This window comes from Haliotis cracherodii, unplaced genomic scaffold (genome assembly GCF_022045235.1).
Source record: "Haliotis cracherodii isolate W230 unplaced genomic scaffold, xgHalCrac1.p SCAF_6, whole genome shotgun sequence".
In the NCBI taxonomy this organism is placed as follows: Eukaryota; Metazoa; Mollusca; class Gastropoda; order Lepetellida; family Haliotidae; genus Haliotis; species Haliotis cracherodii.
In genome coordinates, this window is record NW_027266319.1 from 30,839,226 (window position 1) to 30,856,847 (window position 17,622).

Genomic DNA, 17,622 nt, shown 5'->3' on the forward strand with positions numbered 1-17,622 from the left:
GTCAAGCATGGGTTGCTGAAGATCTATTCTACCCCATAAGAACGTGTTCCAGTCGTGTTTATCAGTTGAAGCTTGTGCATATGACAGATCCACATTTCATAACATTGACAATTCTCTAATATATATAGGCCATGCGGTGCCTATATAGATTCAACTCTCTGGTTATTAATCATTAATTTAACATTAATAACTCTCTGGTAGTATATCTAGGTAATATATGGCATAAGTCTTTTTGACGTTTGTTTGTATTATGGAATGACCATGTGTCAGTGGGTTTTTTAACAATAGAACATTTTGCGGTATTGTCGACACTGAATACTTATAATAGCCTAATTATCACTTCATCGGTTCCCACTCACTGTCTATCACCTGTTGTCATTTTAATCTCATCTATCCGACCAACAACGTGTTGCCATGGATGCAGCTAACATCGGGAAATTGCGTCGTCTCTGTTCGCGGTCTCAGCGGCATACATACAACATAAAAAAGAGGATCTTTTGTTTTGAGAGACCATTCACATCGTCTCCCATACTTACTCAAGAGCACTTCCGGTGACATCGATTTCACGCTGGGTATTTCTTTACATAAAGGATACCAGGTGCTGCAGGCGATAGATTTTTAACAACCGGTAGATTTTCGTATAGTTTATTGTGTGCATGAAATAAATCTGCGTGACGTTTTTCCTGCAATGCATTGGCAAACTCAGTTCTACGGCTTGGATGTAGCTGGGCCTCACCCCCCCCCCCCCCCCTTAATTGCCCCCGAGAGAAGCGAAAAGTATTGTGTAATAATAGGTTCGTTACACAAAATGTTATTGTGCCAGCGTGTTGTTTAGTCTGCGTGAGGGGCGGTCGGGTAGCCTAGTGGTTATAGCGTTCGCTCGTCACGCCGAAGACCCGGGTTCGATTCCCGATATGGGTACAATGTGTGAAGCCCATTTCTGGTGTCCCCCGCCGTGATATTGCTGGAATATTGCTAAAAGCGGCGTAAAACCATACTCACTCACTTTAGTCTGCGTGAACATCTTTCCGTCGTAACTATAATACCATGACATAAACATAACCTTCAACATATAGGTTCTTTCAGTATTATGCAGTTTACTTATCACTATAATTAAATTTAAATATTGTATAGTAAATATTGTATACGCTTTAAATCAAATCAATTAATATAGTTTAGGGACTGTACGACAGACTATAGCTTGTACGTCTTCTAATGGCTTCAGGCGACTGAGCACAGGCCAGCCCTCTTCTGCCACACCGCCATCGTCTTGTCACAAGATTTTAAAATAACGACGTTCAAAAGTTCAAGTCACATGTATAATGTAATAAAACAGTATTATTGAGGACTTCTTTATTGTGGGTGGAAAAGCACGGGTGTCTCGCGGAGTTGCGTCCCCTACACAATTGTCTTGTCGGTTCAAATTATGATCCTTCGATCTGCACATGTATACCTTGGTGTCATTTTGAATTTCCCTTCTCACATTAAACTGACCTGTCGTAATATAGCTGAGATAGATTTCAAAGCAGCCTCAAATCCAACTCATTCATGTTATTGTAAGTGAGAACGTCTCATGGTGTATTCCTGCCTGCATAAGGAATGGATGACAGTGACTTGTAATAATTAAGTCTCGATTACGATGTAATACTTGAAAAAAAATCATTATTGTAATCATTATCACATAATGTTTCATAGTCTTGAACATACCAATAAATATCACAGTGTACAGAGTCAATGGGGTTGAGACAAAGTGTTAACATGTTTGTTTACAAGTCTGTGTTTTTATTTTTCAATCTATACGTTTAAAATGTTACAAGATCGCATGCATGGTTGAAGGGCTTGTCAGTAGTTGTTGACCCGGTTCTGACCTAATGAAATACAACTTTCGACTTGCGACTTACAAGTACCCGGCCTGATTATGTCAAGGTCACATTCTTCTATGGCCGCTGAATATCCGTGGCGGGAATGATAGCATGACATCACAGAATCCCTTCGTGCGATTTACGCGCTGTTTACAGAAGGGCTTAGTCTGTGTGAGATTTGACTGACCCGCCAAGCGTCTCGATCACGTGACTGGTCCTTTGTTTGCTTGGCGAGTGACCATTGTCTATTGTGCGGGACTGGCTACGCAGGGTGTCCATGGTGGCATTTCCACTCCAAGCTATTTTCTCGCTCTTTGTTTTTTAAACTGCTTTATATCATCTTTCCAACCCTGCTTTGATTTTGTAAGAGAGAAAGTGAATTCCTCAGGGCAAATAGCTGACCTGCAATTTGGGCGTCGATTTCGTTCAGGGCCGCTACTGAAATAGGTGTAATTACCCTGTCGAATATACATTGACATGAAGTCACAAATCAAGCCTTTTATGCATAAAGATTGCTCACAATGCCAGTTTGAGAAATATTTTTATACAAATGATAAATTGATAATTAAATGTGTACGAAATGAATTCTTTCAACTGAATGTTGAGATACACAGTTTCAAAGACCACGCATTTTCAAAAGTCCATGCAAAATACATGTAACACGTGTTTAACAGAAGTGGCAGTTGCTAATTGCTCCCTGCGTATTACACTGGATGATAGGCAGTTGTCAAAGCAATAAACATTCATGCCACATGTTGATTGCACGCGGTTCTCATTGCACATTTGATGATGTTGTAAATCCAGTAAAACAAGGGTATCACATTACTAAAAACCATTACAAGTTTCGCTTTTATGGGAACCCAGTTTTGGGCCTCAAGAAATTGTTTCGGAAAATGCAGATATTTTGTACCAAAATATAAAGTGACTTTCACTGGTGTGGTATTTTATACCAATACATTTGACGATTATTGCTATTTGGCGAGGAAAATGTGGATGTATAATGGTTTAGCACTCATTCAATAACACTTTCAGATTAAATTGATATATGCGTTCAAATGCTGCTTACATTACCACCATATACATCATTTTTACATTAAGAAGAACAGAATTTCCTAAATGTGTTACGTTTCTTTAACATGAAAAGTCCGACAGCACTTTCAAATATAATTCACACTTGATACACAATACAATCAAAGCATTGAAGTTTGACAGGTGCCCGTGAACCAATCAGAGTTGCGCCCCTTTTGGCGGGAAAGGCCATACGGGCTTCCTTTGTTAGACCACGTGAATGGCAAGCTGGCTATAATAACTAGACTGAACCGGCTAGACTAACGCACTGCAGCTAGCATCACAGACAAGAAGAGCAGCAACATGGGTAAGTGAACCTTGATTTCCAATGCCGTCCTTCATCGTTTGATTGAATTTTTGCACTTACTATCGGAGAATATTGTGCTATTCGAGTGCTTTCAAACCAGCGATCGCTACGTAGTAAATTTAGTTTTTGATAACGACCGTCCGGCGACCTGCTCCATTGTCTTGGTTTGTTCTTCAAATGGCCATTTTGAATCCCATGTCCGCGTGGGGACCTGCTAAGGGTCATTTCTTACTATTGCAGCCTTGGATGGTTAGTATTTGGTAATAAGTGGTCAGAACGAGACACACTTTCAGATTTTTTTGTTTATTTTTATGTAGTGAAGGAATATCTTGGATTAGATTGGTATAAAATTTAGCGATAGCATCAAGAACAGATTTGTAAACAAAGCTTGTTTACACACTCCAAGGGAAGAATTCGTGTTAAACGTGAAGTAATATAGATATTCTTGTCTGAAAGTATTCTCGAACGTTGACTAATAGCATGCATGGCTGATTTTGCTTGTTTTTCCATAATATAAGTGCTAAACTCGAGGTTTGTAGAAGCAGGAGTAAAATCTTGACCCGAGCTTCAGAAAACATCGCGATTTTTCGATTTAAATATTTGCTTCAAATTTTGCACGATTTTTATTATTATTCGTGACTTGTTTGGATAAACATATTTATTGATGTATGACAGAATGCCTTAACTGAATAATTTCACAATCACTATACACAACAGTTGATCTGTCTTTTTGTTTACGAAAACAGCATGCATTGAATTGTGGAAGTGTTTCAGCTTTGATGTAGACCGCATAAATGCAAGTGAATTGAGGCTCTTTGGAACCTATTATGACCATGATTGTTTTGTTTCTGATTTTAGGTCGCACGAAAGCCGAATCTCCCAAAAAGAGGAAGAGGGTTAAGGATTTGAACAAGCCAAAGAGGTCCACATCTGCTTATTTCTACTTCCTAGCTCATTGTAGAGAAAAGGCTCAAAAGGAAGGCAGATCTATATCAAAGGTAGAAAATATGATTCTTAGACATCATAAGGCTCCCATATGTTTTATCTTAATAATTTTAAGACTGGCAAGCATGTTAGATTCCATTTGAGGTTATGGATAAGTTTCATAGATTCTGTAACAAATGCAAACTTCATTTCCTTGTTTAATGTGTCCATGTTTTTGTACATTCCAGATTGCAGAATTCACAAAAGAATGTTCCGCACTATGGAAAGACATGAATGACACGACAAAGAAACCATTCAATGACAAAGCAGAAACAGACAAGTTGAGATATCAGAAAGAGGTTGGTACATGACCATGTCGTAAAATTCTCACCAAATATATTACATCCCTTATAAAATAATTGCTTCTTAGAGAATAGTTTTTGCAGTGGTATTAACTAATAGTTTTAGTCAACTAGTTCTTAATAATAACATATAGCAATACCTTTAAAATTGGCAAATTTCTACTTGTCCTTATGATACCTTAACTACTGCACAGTCTGGCAAGGACTACAGGACTAGTGTCAATTTCTAACGCTGCTTTGACTGAGTAATTCAGTAATTTCTATATATTTCCAGTAGACTTTACATATACTTTTTTGATCTGAGCTTCCTAGATGTTTAGAGGGTTTGGACTAGTGGCTAAACTTACCTACAAAAAGTCACTAAATATCGTAAACATCCTGCACTTGAACAGTATTTGCATTGGTATTTTCATGGTATCTTCTCCCACAATGTGGGATTTCTGTATATTTTAACATTCTTTTGGTAACAAACATTTGCTGGGAATGTAAGGGAGGTAGCTCTGATTGTGAAGTTCTGAAAGTTCTGAATGACTGCCCAGATCTCCTCCAAGCCAACAGCTGAAGTCTAGTTGCTTAAGTAACAGTGTGATACCAATGTTAACAATTCAGTCTGCGACTTCAGCTACTTGAATTGAATTCTGGTTGGATTGGTAAGCTTGGTCATTAATAGCCAGTGTATCAATCAATATTAATAATGAGCCATGTTTTTTTGCTGGGCATTTAGTGACAGTTTGTAATTTTTGTAAAAACTATTCTTTCAGATGGGAAATTACAAACCACCTAAGGGAGGTAAGACTGGTGGGAAGGTAGAAGATGGTAAACCAAAGCGACCACAGTCAGCATACTTTCTCTTCCTTGCCGACCACAGAAAGGAATGCAAGGGCAAAGATATCGGTCACAAAGATATTCTCAGACAAGGTATGGCAATCGTGAATATATTTTTTCATGAACTATATTAGTGTATGAAAAACTTCTGTGATGCATGTAATTAATTGTAATCTTTTTCTGTATCTTAATATGTGAAGTTTTTGTCAATTTTGTACTCCTTTATTAGAGTGGCATCACTTGGGCAGAAGTGAAAGAAATGGATGGTATCCAGATTAAATACTATAACACATTTTATAACAGCTGCCAAGAATTCACCAGAAGAGCAAAAATTAATACATATGTTTATTTGTTGAAAAAATATTCAAATGCTTTTCCTTTTGGCAGAATACATAATCTAAAAGGAAAATGGACGTTTTGACAGGGATATTATTGTTTTGTTCTCTTTTTTTTTGTGAATGCCGAGGAATAGGGAAATTTAATTCAAATTGGGATTACCTCATTTGCTGCAGACTTGGGGCCAAGTATAGAGGTCTGAGCAGGTCTAGATGCATCCTTGTTTTTACAGTTCAGTGTGTTGTGATGTCATCCAATATCATTCACAATGGTTAAAGTTAAGCATGAAAGGGGTGCTCGTCATAGTTTGTTTATTAACACCACACTCGGCAATATTCCTTTTTGACAGCCGACTTTAGGTTACGGAGTATGGACCAGAAATCCAGTGATTTGATATGAGCATCGATCCATACAATTGGTATACATGCATTAACCATGGCAGCAAGCCTAACCACCAAATCCTGTTAGTCGACAATCATGAGTTGCTGAATACTTATTGTTCATGGGTTTCCTTGTCATAACCCCAGTGTTAAAGTAAAAGGTATAGGGAGTCCCTAGCCCCAAATACTATTGAAGCAAATCTCAAGGACCCCGTGAACATCCTTAATTTCAGCCACTGATAAATATTCTAAATATGCCATGTGTCATCAGTGACACATTTACATGCTTTGATAATAAAAATAAAAATATATTTGTTTATATTTTAGCTGGTGAGAAATGGCGAAAACTTACTGACGACGAGAAGAAACCATACGAGAAAGGTGCACTTGAAGAGCAGAAGAAATATGAAAAGGCAATGGAAGAATGGAGAAAGGTGGGTTGTTGGCAACATATGTAATTTTGAAGCTAGGAAATCTATTAACTGGTGACATGTTTAATATTTAATGTAATGCAGCATTCTAGTCATGATATCAAATGCTCAGTGTAGTAAATATATGTGGCATGTTTTTATGCCCTGAACTTTTTGAAAGCTTGCCCTGAATTCTCAAAATGCTGTTTCCTTTCTAGGGTGGACCATCTGCTGCCAAGAAGACAAAACAGTCAAATGGCAAGAGTGAAGATGATGATGATGAAGAGGAAGAAGATGAAGAGGAGGAAGAAGGGGATGATGATGATGAAGAGGAGGAAGACGATGATGAGGATGATGAGTGAAATAAATGAAACAAATGCTCTATTGTTGTGACTGGCAGACCACCAGGAGACTCCCTGTAGCACCGTCTTGCAACATGTCGACCAGACATCTGCTTCAACAAGGATATGTGCTCTGGTCTGGCAATGTTGCATTCAAATTTCCCAGAAGGTGCTGAAAGCTTTAGATCAAAATTTGACAAATGACATTGTTATTGAATTGACAACTTTTGTCATCTAAACCTGCCTTTTGTTCCATACATGTGAAACAAGTTTGAAATTGAGGCAGCTCCAAATAGCAATATTCCAAAATAAATGCCAAAAGACATTCTTGTGAGAAAGTGCTACATATATTCATGTTTGTATTTTTCTAATGGGGTTTAAACTGAGATCTGAACATTTAAGCCTTGTTTTAAAGCTCAGGGACATACACTGCATGTTAATCTCCCTTGGTTATTTTATCACAAGCATAGAAAACGTTTAATTGGAAATGCATTCACTGTCAAGATAGTTTAGAATTGGGCAAATACTATCATCGCCATTCCAAACTGGTTGCATTTTAATAACAGGACTTATTATGAATAATGTGTAAAATTTAGCTGCATTTCCTCAGTTAGATGTCATAATCATGTTCACTTGACCTGTGCTCAAGATTGTACTAAACATTCTTACTAAGTCAATAAACAAGCCAAAGAAATAATGTGTCTTTATTCAAGTGTTGAGCACAACATATCATGTCTAGCTTAAGGTTGTGTATAGAATAAGTCATGTTTGCATGAACTTGTGAGGCCAGTCAGTTGGAAGTAGGAAGATAAATGGTTTCTCAAGCACTGCTGAGAACCTGCTCACCTGAATTGTCACTCATACTGCTTGGTCATCCATTTGTGTTGTATTCAATGAGGTCTGTAATGAGGCTGATCGTGTTATAGAAGGCTTGACCAGACCACGAGGACCTCATTTTATGTCCGTGTTCGAATTTTAATCATTTTTTTTTCAGTGTTGAATAAATTCTTTTCACAACTCTCAAGTGTTTTGTTTATCCAACAAAACTGTTTTCAATTATTTCAGACCTGTTTATTGGTGAATGCATCTGGAGGTGTATGTAGTTAAAAAGTTTGTTGCATTAGGCTGGGCAGGACAACGCATTAGGACTTGCAACCACTTCTGAGATCTTGTAAATGACATGGAAACATACAGCCACACTGCAAAAAATATCAATTCTGTTCAAATATTTTAACGATCTACAACCATGCAGATGACCAAATAAATCTGCTAAAAGACTGATTGTTGGCAATGATGAACAAGTTGATTATGATTGTTAGTATGTAATATTAACTGCATTGTTAATTTGAAAAGACATGGTATAAGGGCCTTATATGAATGAGAACGAGACTCTTTCATCCATCGCCTATTTTGAACCCATGACCAAACATCACAAGAATAAAACGTGTCAAAAGGTACATTTTAGGTGTTAATGCAGTGTTTTTCTAATATTTCAATTAAGTAATTTATTGTTTTAATACCAAAGCTGAGCCAACCTCCTTTCATTCCCCTGGGGCCCCTTTTTCATGCTGAACCTTTTACTTAGAGTAAGCATGTCTAGTCCATTTTAACTTAAGACTGAAAACATTTCGTTACTATTATGTTTGTTTCAGTAGAACTTTTCCATCTGGTGTTTCATGTGAATTCAAGGAACCTAGACTTGATTATTTTTATATAGCTTGCTTTGTGTCTAATTTGGGTATTCATGTTTAAAATGTTACAAAACACAAACTGGTACATGTGTTAGCACTGGAATGGAACCTGTTGCTGCTGTGATGACTGACGATTTGCCCAGGCGCATACTCAGAGTATTGGGGTTCGGAATGCCAAAAGGTAAGCAGGGAATCCGTTGATGTGGCCTTTATTGCCCTCGTTCCAGTGATCACACCAATGCTCCATAATATGTAATGGATTCGGTTACAATATCATATCAAACAATGTTCTTCCCCCCCCCCCCGTTTCATGGTGACCTAGTATGATTGAACAGTATTTCAAAGTTTGTTGGTTTAACGGGGCACTCAGCAATACTCCAGTTCTATGACGGCGGTCTGTAAATAAACGAGTCTGAACCAGACTATCCGGTGATTGACATGATAAGCATCGATCCACGCAATTTGAATACGATGACATGCATCATCAACCATGTCGACGGGCTTGACCACCCGTGCCCGTTGGTTGCCTTTTTACGCCGAGAATGGGTTGCTGAACACCTATTATATCCTGGATCTTCATTTTACACAAAGTATTGGTCATTGTGTGGATCATAAATAATTTTTCATGCTGAACGTATTTGGTAATTGTGCAGTGTTTATATATTTGTTATGAAAGAAAACCAGTTTGTTTTTAAGTTTGGGCACGAGTAAACCTGGTCCAGAATTATATAGCCTTTGTGGCTCCGTACCATGGTGAGGGGATGGGCCAACGTGGGATACCAGGGTAGAATATATCACTTCCCTGTCTTGCAAGGTGATGGTGAATTGGCTGTTTCAGTCGAACTCTTTCATTTTGACGGTCATGTTTAATGACATCACAGGGCATTGTGGACATCACACGCGTCCTGTTTACTTCACATACCAATTTAGGCTCGAAGATATGCAATATCTTATACGATGTCGATAATACAACATACAAACTCGCGTCAACATGTATGATCAACTTTATAACATGTTGAGGGTCGATTAATTAACAAGGCAGATACGGCATCAAAATCGTGCGAAAATTGGCTCCGATTTGGACCCTTGGTCTGTGAGCACAATGCCTCACGATAAAATGGGAAAGTCTATGACCGTTCCACTCGCTACATGGCCGAAGCAATGTCATAGCGACTTTAAAATTGTTATATACTATGACTGATATAGAAGATTTAACGTGCGCTTTCCGACTGTAGCGTATTTCGCATACTATGACAACCCGATTCTTTTTATATATACTCACCGCCAAAAGAAACGCGAAACAGTAACATAGACAAGTATGTACGTTATGAAGAGATGTTTCCAATGTGTAGCACTTAATGACAAAACTGTAAGAGGCGACTAACAGGATCGGGTGGTCAGGCTCGTTGACTTGGTTGGAACATCGTATCCCACATTGCATGGATCGATGCTCATGATGTCAATTACAAATGGGTGACAAGCGGCATATTACTCCCCACTCCTCCTTTCTTACACTTTTAATTGAGTGAATTTCAAGACAATAGGGTCCCATGCAGTTAGACCCTGTGATTATTCCAGAATAATATTGTAATGGGATCTGATCGCCACAAAAGCTGATATGGTTGGCGATCTAAGAAAATAGGTCACCGTGATAAAGATGTTCCCATGTGAGTTATCTACATGTATGTTGTGTTATCGTCACTTCCGTACAATATGGACTGTCGCAGGTCAAATATTAAACGGAGCCATATTGTATATCGAAATCAAACTTATTTCACACGTTGAGGTACACGGATGGTCAAAGGCGACGCACTTCACTGAAGAGATTCGTCCCATAACCGCGCAGCGATCTGGCAGTGACGGGTTCGAATTCGAGTTTCTAGCCGATCATGCCCGTGGCTGTCACCAAAGTGATAAACGTACACATGTGGCTGGAATGTTTAAAGTCAGGTAAAACCATACTCGCTCACTAAATCGAAGGGTCTACTCGGTGATTGTTATGGCTGATTGCTGTCATGGTGTCCTGGCGGTATGCATGGGACGATGCTGATGGTATCAACCACTAATTGGCTGGCTCAGGATCGATTACAGGTGATAGAACTGGAACAGTGCTGACTGCAGCGTTAAACAACACACACCATAAGCAAAGGTAATACTTTTACCATAAATGAACTCCCAAGATACATGTTTGTTGTTTAACGCCTCACTCAGCAATACTCCACCTATATGGTCTGTAAATAATCGAGTCTGGACCAGACAATCCAGTAATTGACATAATCAGCATTGATCCACGCATTTGGGATACGATGACATGCATCAACCGAGGCCATTAGTCGCCTCTTACGACAATCGGGGCGGTCGGGTAGCCTAGTGGTTAAAGCGTTCGCCCCTTCACGCCGAAGACCCGAGTTCGATTCCCGACATGGGTACAGTGTGTGAAGCCCTTTTCTGATATCCCCCGTCGTGATATTGCTGGAATAATGCTAAAAGCTTCGTAAAGCCATGCTCACTAACGACAAGCATAGCGGCCTTTTACAGCAAGCATGCGTTGCTGAAGATCTCTATCCCGGATCTTCACAGGTTGTCAAGATATATGAGTATCTTTAAAGTATAATATGATATTATAAATTAGCGTTTTTACTACTATACTACTGCTACCTATAGCTAAAGTAGCCAGTTGTTTTTGTTCACACTACCAATTACAAGGAAAATTCTTATAGAGAAGGAAATGATATTTCAAGGTTAGAAATTCAGTCTTGAGTCAATGCCAAACGGGTTTCCGTCACTGTAGTGACAAAAAAGTAGTAAACAAAATCCACTATTGTTACTCCACATCCCAGAGATCAGCCATTGTGTAGCTACTGGCCATTTTGGAAGAATTTTTGTTCATATTTGACAGCTGAATAAGAATAGTATAGTTCAGGCGATAGAAAATTAAGAAAACCAGTGGGACAACTTTGGTCTTATTTTCACTACCAGAAAGAAAACAAAGTTGCCAGGCACTGGCTACCAGACAGGCGTTTACTTTGCATACTGCTTTACTGACAGATGCTGAGTGTTGTTAAGTGACATTGTAGGTAAATGATGTATAACGCTACAGTCAGTAACGTTTCATCTACACGTGTAAATATATCATGGCGGGTTGTAAATAATCCCTGCCAGACCAATACTTCTTTGTTGTTTAACGTCGCACTCAGTAATATTCCAGCTATATATGACGAGGTCTGTAAATAATCGTTGGTTGGTTGGGTTTGTTGTTTAACGCCGCGCTCCAGACAATGCAGTGATTAATATCATGAGCATCGATCCACGCAATTGGGATCGATGACATGCATCAACCAAGTCAGGGAGCCTGACCACCCGATCCCGTTAGTCGCCTTTTACGTCAAGCATGGGTTGCAGAAGACCTACTCTACCTCGGATCTGAGTTACTCCAAACCAATTTATTGACTGGAATGCGCCAGGGCATCGGGTATACCGATGAACAAGTTGACTCAGAGTCGGCAATCACAGGGTTAATGCGCAAGTCGGCACATGACCAGATCTCTATTGGTTACGACTTATTCATATCGTTGGTTCACATTTTCCTAAAACGTGCATTACAATTTGATTCTGTTGTATCAACGATCCATATTACAACATGCTTTGTTGTTATATCTATGAACTTGTTTACGCTTGCAGCATTCTGATGCACATGTACTCATTGTAAAATCTGCGTTTACTTCCTATATAGGTACTCGGCAAGTCTAGGTGAGAATGTTAGCATACATTCGTGGTAGTGTTTGCTCCTATACATTGACAGCCCCGTTAATCCGGACTGTACCGTTCCCAGTGACATAGTCTGGATTAACGAATCACGTATAAACAGAGGAAAATGTCCCTCTTGTCTTGATGCAACTTTTCATACAAGAGTTATTTTATATATTACCCACAGGGACACGGATGCCTCTGTAATTATTTAATTATCGTCACTGAAATTAATATTTTTTGTGTCATATTGATTTCTTTGAGTGGCATTTAGAAGTTGGAATGGTAACTAAGGCAAAATTGTTATGGATGAGCAACTTATTACAATTGAGCGACGTTTCGGTGTAGATTCACACACCGTTATCATTTGCTTCATAACGGTGTTAGAATCTACACCGAAACATCGCCCAGTTGTAATAAGAAGTTGCTCATCCATAACAATTTTGTCTTAGTTAGTCATATTGATGGTCCACTTCAATTGTTCCATTGTGTTTATTGTTTGCGATGCGGCCATATCAACACATTGTCGCAAATAATTGAAGATGATGTCATCCATTGTTCATTACCTCACAATCTTCAGCGAGACGTAGTTCTAAAAATAGACTGACTCAATTGGGTCTGCACTTGTGATCGCGAAACTCCCATTCTACATTAACAAGAGTGTGGGTAATATACTGATGGAAATAAATAAGGGAACACACAGTTTAAGACACAATCAAATGATATACTATTATGGATTTCCAGCCTTGTCTACACCAAATACGCTTTGGAAACAATGCACACAGGGACAGTCGGATAGCCTAGTGGTTAAAGCGTTCGCTTGTCACGCCGACGACCCGGGTTCGAATCCCGACATGGGTACAATGTGTGATATCGCTGGAATATTGCTAAAAGCGGCGTAAAACTAAACTCACTCACTCACTCAATGCACACAGACACATCTGAACATTGGATTCTGACATGTGTTGGATTTTATATGCGCGCTATTTTAAATGTACCATCAGTAAATCTTATTGCCCTATTTTTTCATTGTTCCTTTATGCGTTTCCATCAGTATATATAGAATAATTTATTCAAATCTCAGACGTCCGGTTGCGCGAGCGTTGTCTCACTTAAAATGCAACCTCAAAGTTACAAAGTACTGCGTAATAAGATTTACAATACAGCCCGAAAGGTGATTTTTTTTTATGAATACATAAATAAATGAAAACAAAAACAAATACAACATAAATATGCTGCACGGTGATGTCAAGCAAAATATTTGTGATACGTCGTGCATATTGTCCGTGCTGCATTTGAACTAGCCCGTATATTCGCACTGCACGTGATTTTGTTGGATTTGATTGTTGGAGCCATTCGTAATGTACGTGCTTAGAATGAATGCATGAGCTTAAAATCTACATTGCAGAATGTAGGTCAGTACGCTGTCATTTCGTTTCATATGTTCTACATTTGAAACAATAGAGTGAGTCATGCTGACCCATGCAGTGACGTGTGTTTGTTGGCCAGGCTCGGTTTCCTTATGTTTTGTTTGTTTGTTTGTTTAAAGTCGCACTCAGCAGTATTCCAGCCATATGATGGTGATCTGTAAATAATCGAGTCTGGACAAGACAATCCAGTGACTGATAACATGAGCATCGATCCACGCAATTGGGATACGATGACGTGCATCAACCAAGTCAGCGAGCCTGACCACCTGATCCTGTTGGTCACCTCTTAAGAAAAGCATCGTCGCCTTTTGCGTCAAGCATGGGTCGCTGAAGACCTATTCCACCCCGGAATCTTCACGGGTCGTTTTCCATTATGTGAAAATGCGTATTAGTAAATTTGTTTTTGAATAGAGGTTTCAACAAGTTGAATAAATATTTGAATGGTATTTAGAATTGATACACATAAGGAAGTGCATTAATGGATGTCAACTTCTTTATTATGAGGAACACAGCAATTGTTATGTTATACTTTTGTTGTTTGTTCTTTCACATACATACATACATATGTACGCACACACACACACGTGTTATCTGCTTCATAGTATGTATTCACCTGAAGAAGGAGTTAGGATGTACTCCGAAACGTTGTGTTCCTCATAATAAAGAAGTTGACATCCATGAATTATCTTCCTTACGTTGAACAAAGTCCTTGAAAATAAAATAAATGTTTAGATAATTAGTAGTAGAAGAGTAACGACATCAATACGGCTATGAAACACTACATATTTGGAAAAACCTCGTGATGTAACGTTATGTAGCACGTCAAAGAATGAGGCTGTCTGAAGTTAACATTGACTTATAAAAACGTAAAAATAACTACAGAACGTGAATATTGACGAAATATTCTTCCATGGGAATAGGAAAATATACTATGGCTTTAGACGGGATATGCAAATATGATTTCAAAAACATTATTGTAACAAAACAAATATCTAATAGTCGCGAAAGAGTGTTTAGATATTTACATAATTAAAATCAAAAGTATTTTAAACAAAATTACAAAAAAATGAAGGTGATATTGAATAAACTATGCAAAAATGTTATTTCATATTTTCCCATGCAATTATCTTTATAGGTGATATTATACAAGTCGTAATTGTGTGACTTACTTCATAATATACATAAATCTTTCGCCACCAAGTAGTGAGGAAAAAACCCGTTTGTTGAAGGTGAAATGCATTGAACAGGTGCGCGTTTTATTTTTTAGCGGTTGGTATATATAATAGACTCGCTATCCCGGTCTCAGTTTAAGAGAATGGCGAAATATTTGACTGTGTGAACGAGGCTATGAAAAGGGGAGGGAATATGGCTGGTAAATGTATGACCTCGCTGAGTGAAGAGAGCCTGAGAGATAAGATTTCGTCTTTGTTCACAGTGTCTGTATGGACTCGTTAATTCAACGAGTTGTTCTAACCTAGCGGGCCTTGTTCAAGAAAACATCAGCTGCTGTTGTTGTGTCTGGCGATTTTTCTTTCTCGGTGTTGTTGTCGTCGGCCATGCTCGGAGTTTGACGGAAGTTGAAAATGGAGTCTTCCTGTGTCGTCAAATGTTTCTACTTTGAGCTCGGTGACTCACAGTGCTAGCGTGTTCTTTGTCTCATTGGCTGTCGCCTGCTCGCGGAGTTCTCTCAGGCGGAATCAGTCTGTTCTGTTAGTATTGTTGCATCAGCTGTTCCAACAGGTTGAAATGATTTTCGGTTTGCGATCACCATTTTCGAGAAGTTGGGAAGAATCGCTGAATTAAACATATACAGTGTGGGTGTCATGTCATGAAGAAATGTGCATGTGATTGATTTCATAGTTCCTATGGTTTTGAGTTGGTATTTCAATATAGGCGGGAAGAGTTTATAACTGTTTGACAAGATTCCCAATGAATCTAAAATTGACAGTCAACACAGGCCTTTGACATTTTGTGTTTTGTTTGCTTTACACGGATGGGTTCAAAACAGAAAATTTAACAAGGAATTAGAAAGTAGACGTGCTGGTTGGGGAAAGCTCCTCCCGTCACTGGACAAATAGTTAAATTTGAACCAGTTATCTGATGAGCCGATGTAGTAACTAAGTGCAAAGAATTTGTTACACATTTATGAAACAATTTTGTTGTTCGAAGGAGTGCCAGAAGATTATCAACAAATTTGTTTGCCTCATGTAGATGGCAAGAGAATATTTTGAGGATATTTACATCCAGGAAGTTGAGAAAGTTATGGCCGCAGCCAACTCGGTGTCAGGAAATTGCTCAGAAAGTACTTCTCCTGACATATTCAATGCTATCAAAAGGAGAATTGTGAAAGTGCAAGCAAATATTGGACAAAATTATAAAAATGTCATGCAAGGTATTGGATTGCAATTGAAAAAGAGGAATGACAGCCGCAGCAATGACGATGACACCCATGTCCTGAACCTGGCTAATTCTTGTTTTTACCAGGAGCACATTGAAATGGAAAGCATTGACAGTGAGGGAAGACTTGGTCGGGGTCATGATTTTGTGACATGCCAGTTGACAAATCCTACTTGGTGTGACAAGTGTGGGGACTTCATCTGGGGACTCTACAAGGAATGTCTACGATGTAAAAGTAAGTCATTTTATTGAACCAACTGTTAAAACAAGTGCACACACCCACACACTATAACGCGCCATGTGCTTTCTACAAAGTCCCATCCTTCCCTACATCACAATTCTTGTTACAATGCTGTGTCTTGGCAGTGGATAAATAAATGACTTTCATTTTTAAAGACTTATCAAATTGAGTTTGTTGCTTGACCTTTTCTTCCAGCAGACCCAAGTTCAATTATATTTGGCTTGTAAACAATGTTCGTTCTGACCTACTTTAAAATTAGTCCCATGCATGTCACTTTAACTTGCCACCAGTGGGAGAATACTTGAAGTGATTATGGTGGCTACATGTTATAGAGTCACATCTGCATGTTGTGCTAGTGGTATATTTTGACAGACTAAACAGCACGGCTAGATTTAGTTGTACTAGAGGTACCATGTGAACCTTCAACACCACATATAATTGATATCTTTGCCATAACTGTGCTGTATTTATGTTATTTCTCTCACAGTAGTACTATTAGTGAACTGTTGTCAGTTTCCTGTTAAATTAACCACTCTAGGTAATGCTTCATGGGGCTGATCAATTTTGAATATCTTTTATTTCCAGTTTTGTACTTATAATATTGAAACATCAGGAATCCTCAGTTGATTGTGACAGGATGGGCAGTCAGGGTTTGTCTGTTCCGACATGTGACTGTGAGAAGAAGGTCTGTTGTGAGCCCTTCCCCTTGTACAAATGTAGACTTACATATAGTCTTATTAAGTCTTTTATTACACAATACATTTCTCTTTTCCACTTCTAGAATCTATATCTTAATGCTGACAGAATACAGCTCGCTAGACTTGCCTGTTTTATTATCTAGATTAGTTTTAGTTAAATTAAATGCAGGTATTCCACTTATAGAATCTATATTTTAATGCTGACAGAATACAGCTTGCTAGACTTGCCAGTTTTATTATGTAGGTTAGTTTTAGTTAAATTAAAAGCAGATATTCCACTTCTAGAATCTATATTTTAATGCTGACAGAATACAGCTCGCTAGACTTGCCTGTTTTATTATCTAGATTAGTTTTAGTTAAATTAAATGCAGGTATTCCACAGTCATGGTGTAGGACTAGTAGAAATGTTTTTAGTTAAGTAATATTTGAAAATAATCACAGGTCAGCATGAACAGTTATTAATGAAATAAGACAAGTACATGTGTTTCAGTTTCTGAAGATAATTTATGTAAGTAAGGATAAGATATATAGATGAACAACTTCTTTATTACAGTTAGGAGTGACGTTTCGGTGTAGGTTGTAACACCGTTATGAAGCAAGTGA

General features: G+C 38.4%; 2 protein-coding genes across 9 annotated transcripts in view; both read left to right on the forward strand.

Annotated features, from left to right (window-relative positions):
• Positions 1–3,138: 3,138 nt before the first annotated feature.
• LOC139445768 (high mobility group protein B1-like) lies at positions 3,139–7,834 on the forward strand. The gene is made up of 6 exons (XM_071226979.1): positions 3,139–3,237; positions 4,096–4,235; positions 4,410–4,520; positions 5,285–5,441; positions 6,392–6,498; positions 6,693–7,834. Exons 1-6 carry the CDS (start codon positions 3,234–3,236, stop codon positions 6,834–6,836), a joined length of 663 nt encoding a protein of 220 aa, XP_071083080.1. The 5' UTR covers positions 3,139–3,233; the 3' UTR covers positions 6,837–7,834.
• Positions 7,835–15,044: 7,210 nt separating this feature from the next.
• Positions 15,045–17,622, forward strand: part of LOC139446075 (ras association domain-containing protein 1 homolog) — a 111,252-nt gene continuing 108,674 nt past the window's right edge. For 6 of the 8 annotated variants that reach the window (XR_011651912.1, XR_011651913.1, XR_011651911.1 and 3 more), the window contains exon 1: positions 15,045–16,315. Coding sequence is in view for 4 of the 8 variants with exons in the window: in XM_071227345.1 (XP_071083446.1) it covers positions 15,895–16,315 (421 nt within the window). In the remaining 4 variants the exon portion in view is untranslated. The remainder of the gene's footprint in view (positions 16,316–17,622) is intronic. The other 2 variants (XM_071227348.1, XM_071227349.1) reach the window with 2 other exon arrangements.

Bases quoted from the DNA above. Each gene is read 5' to 3' on its own strand.
- LOC139445768 (XM_071226979.1), top strand. The intron at 5,442-6,391 runs GTATGGCAATCG...TTTATATTTTAG, and splicing joins CAAAGATATTCTCAGACAAG to CTGGTGAGAAATGGCGAAAA. The intron at 6,499-6,692 runs GTGGGTTGTTGG...TTTCCTTTCTAG, and splicing joins CAATGGAAGAATGGAGAAAG to GGTGGACCATCTGCTGCCAA.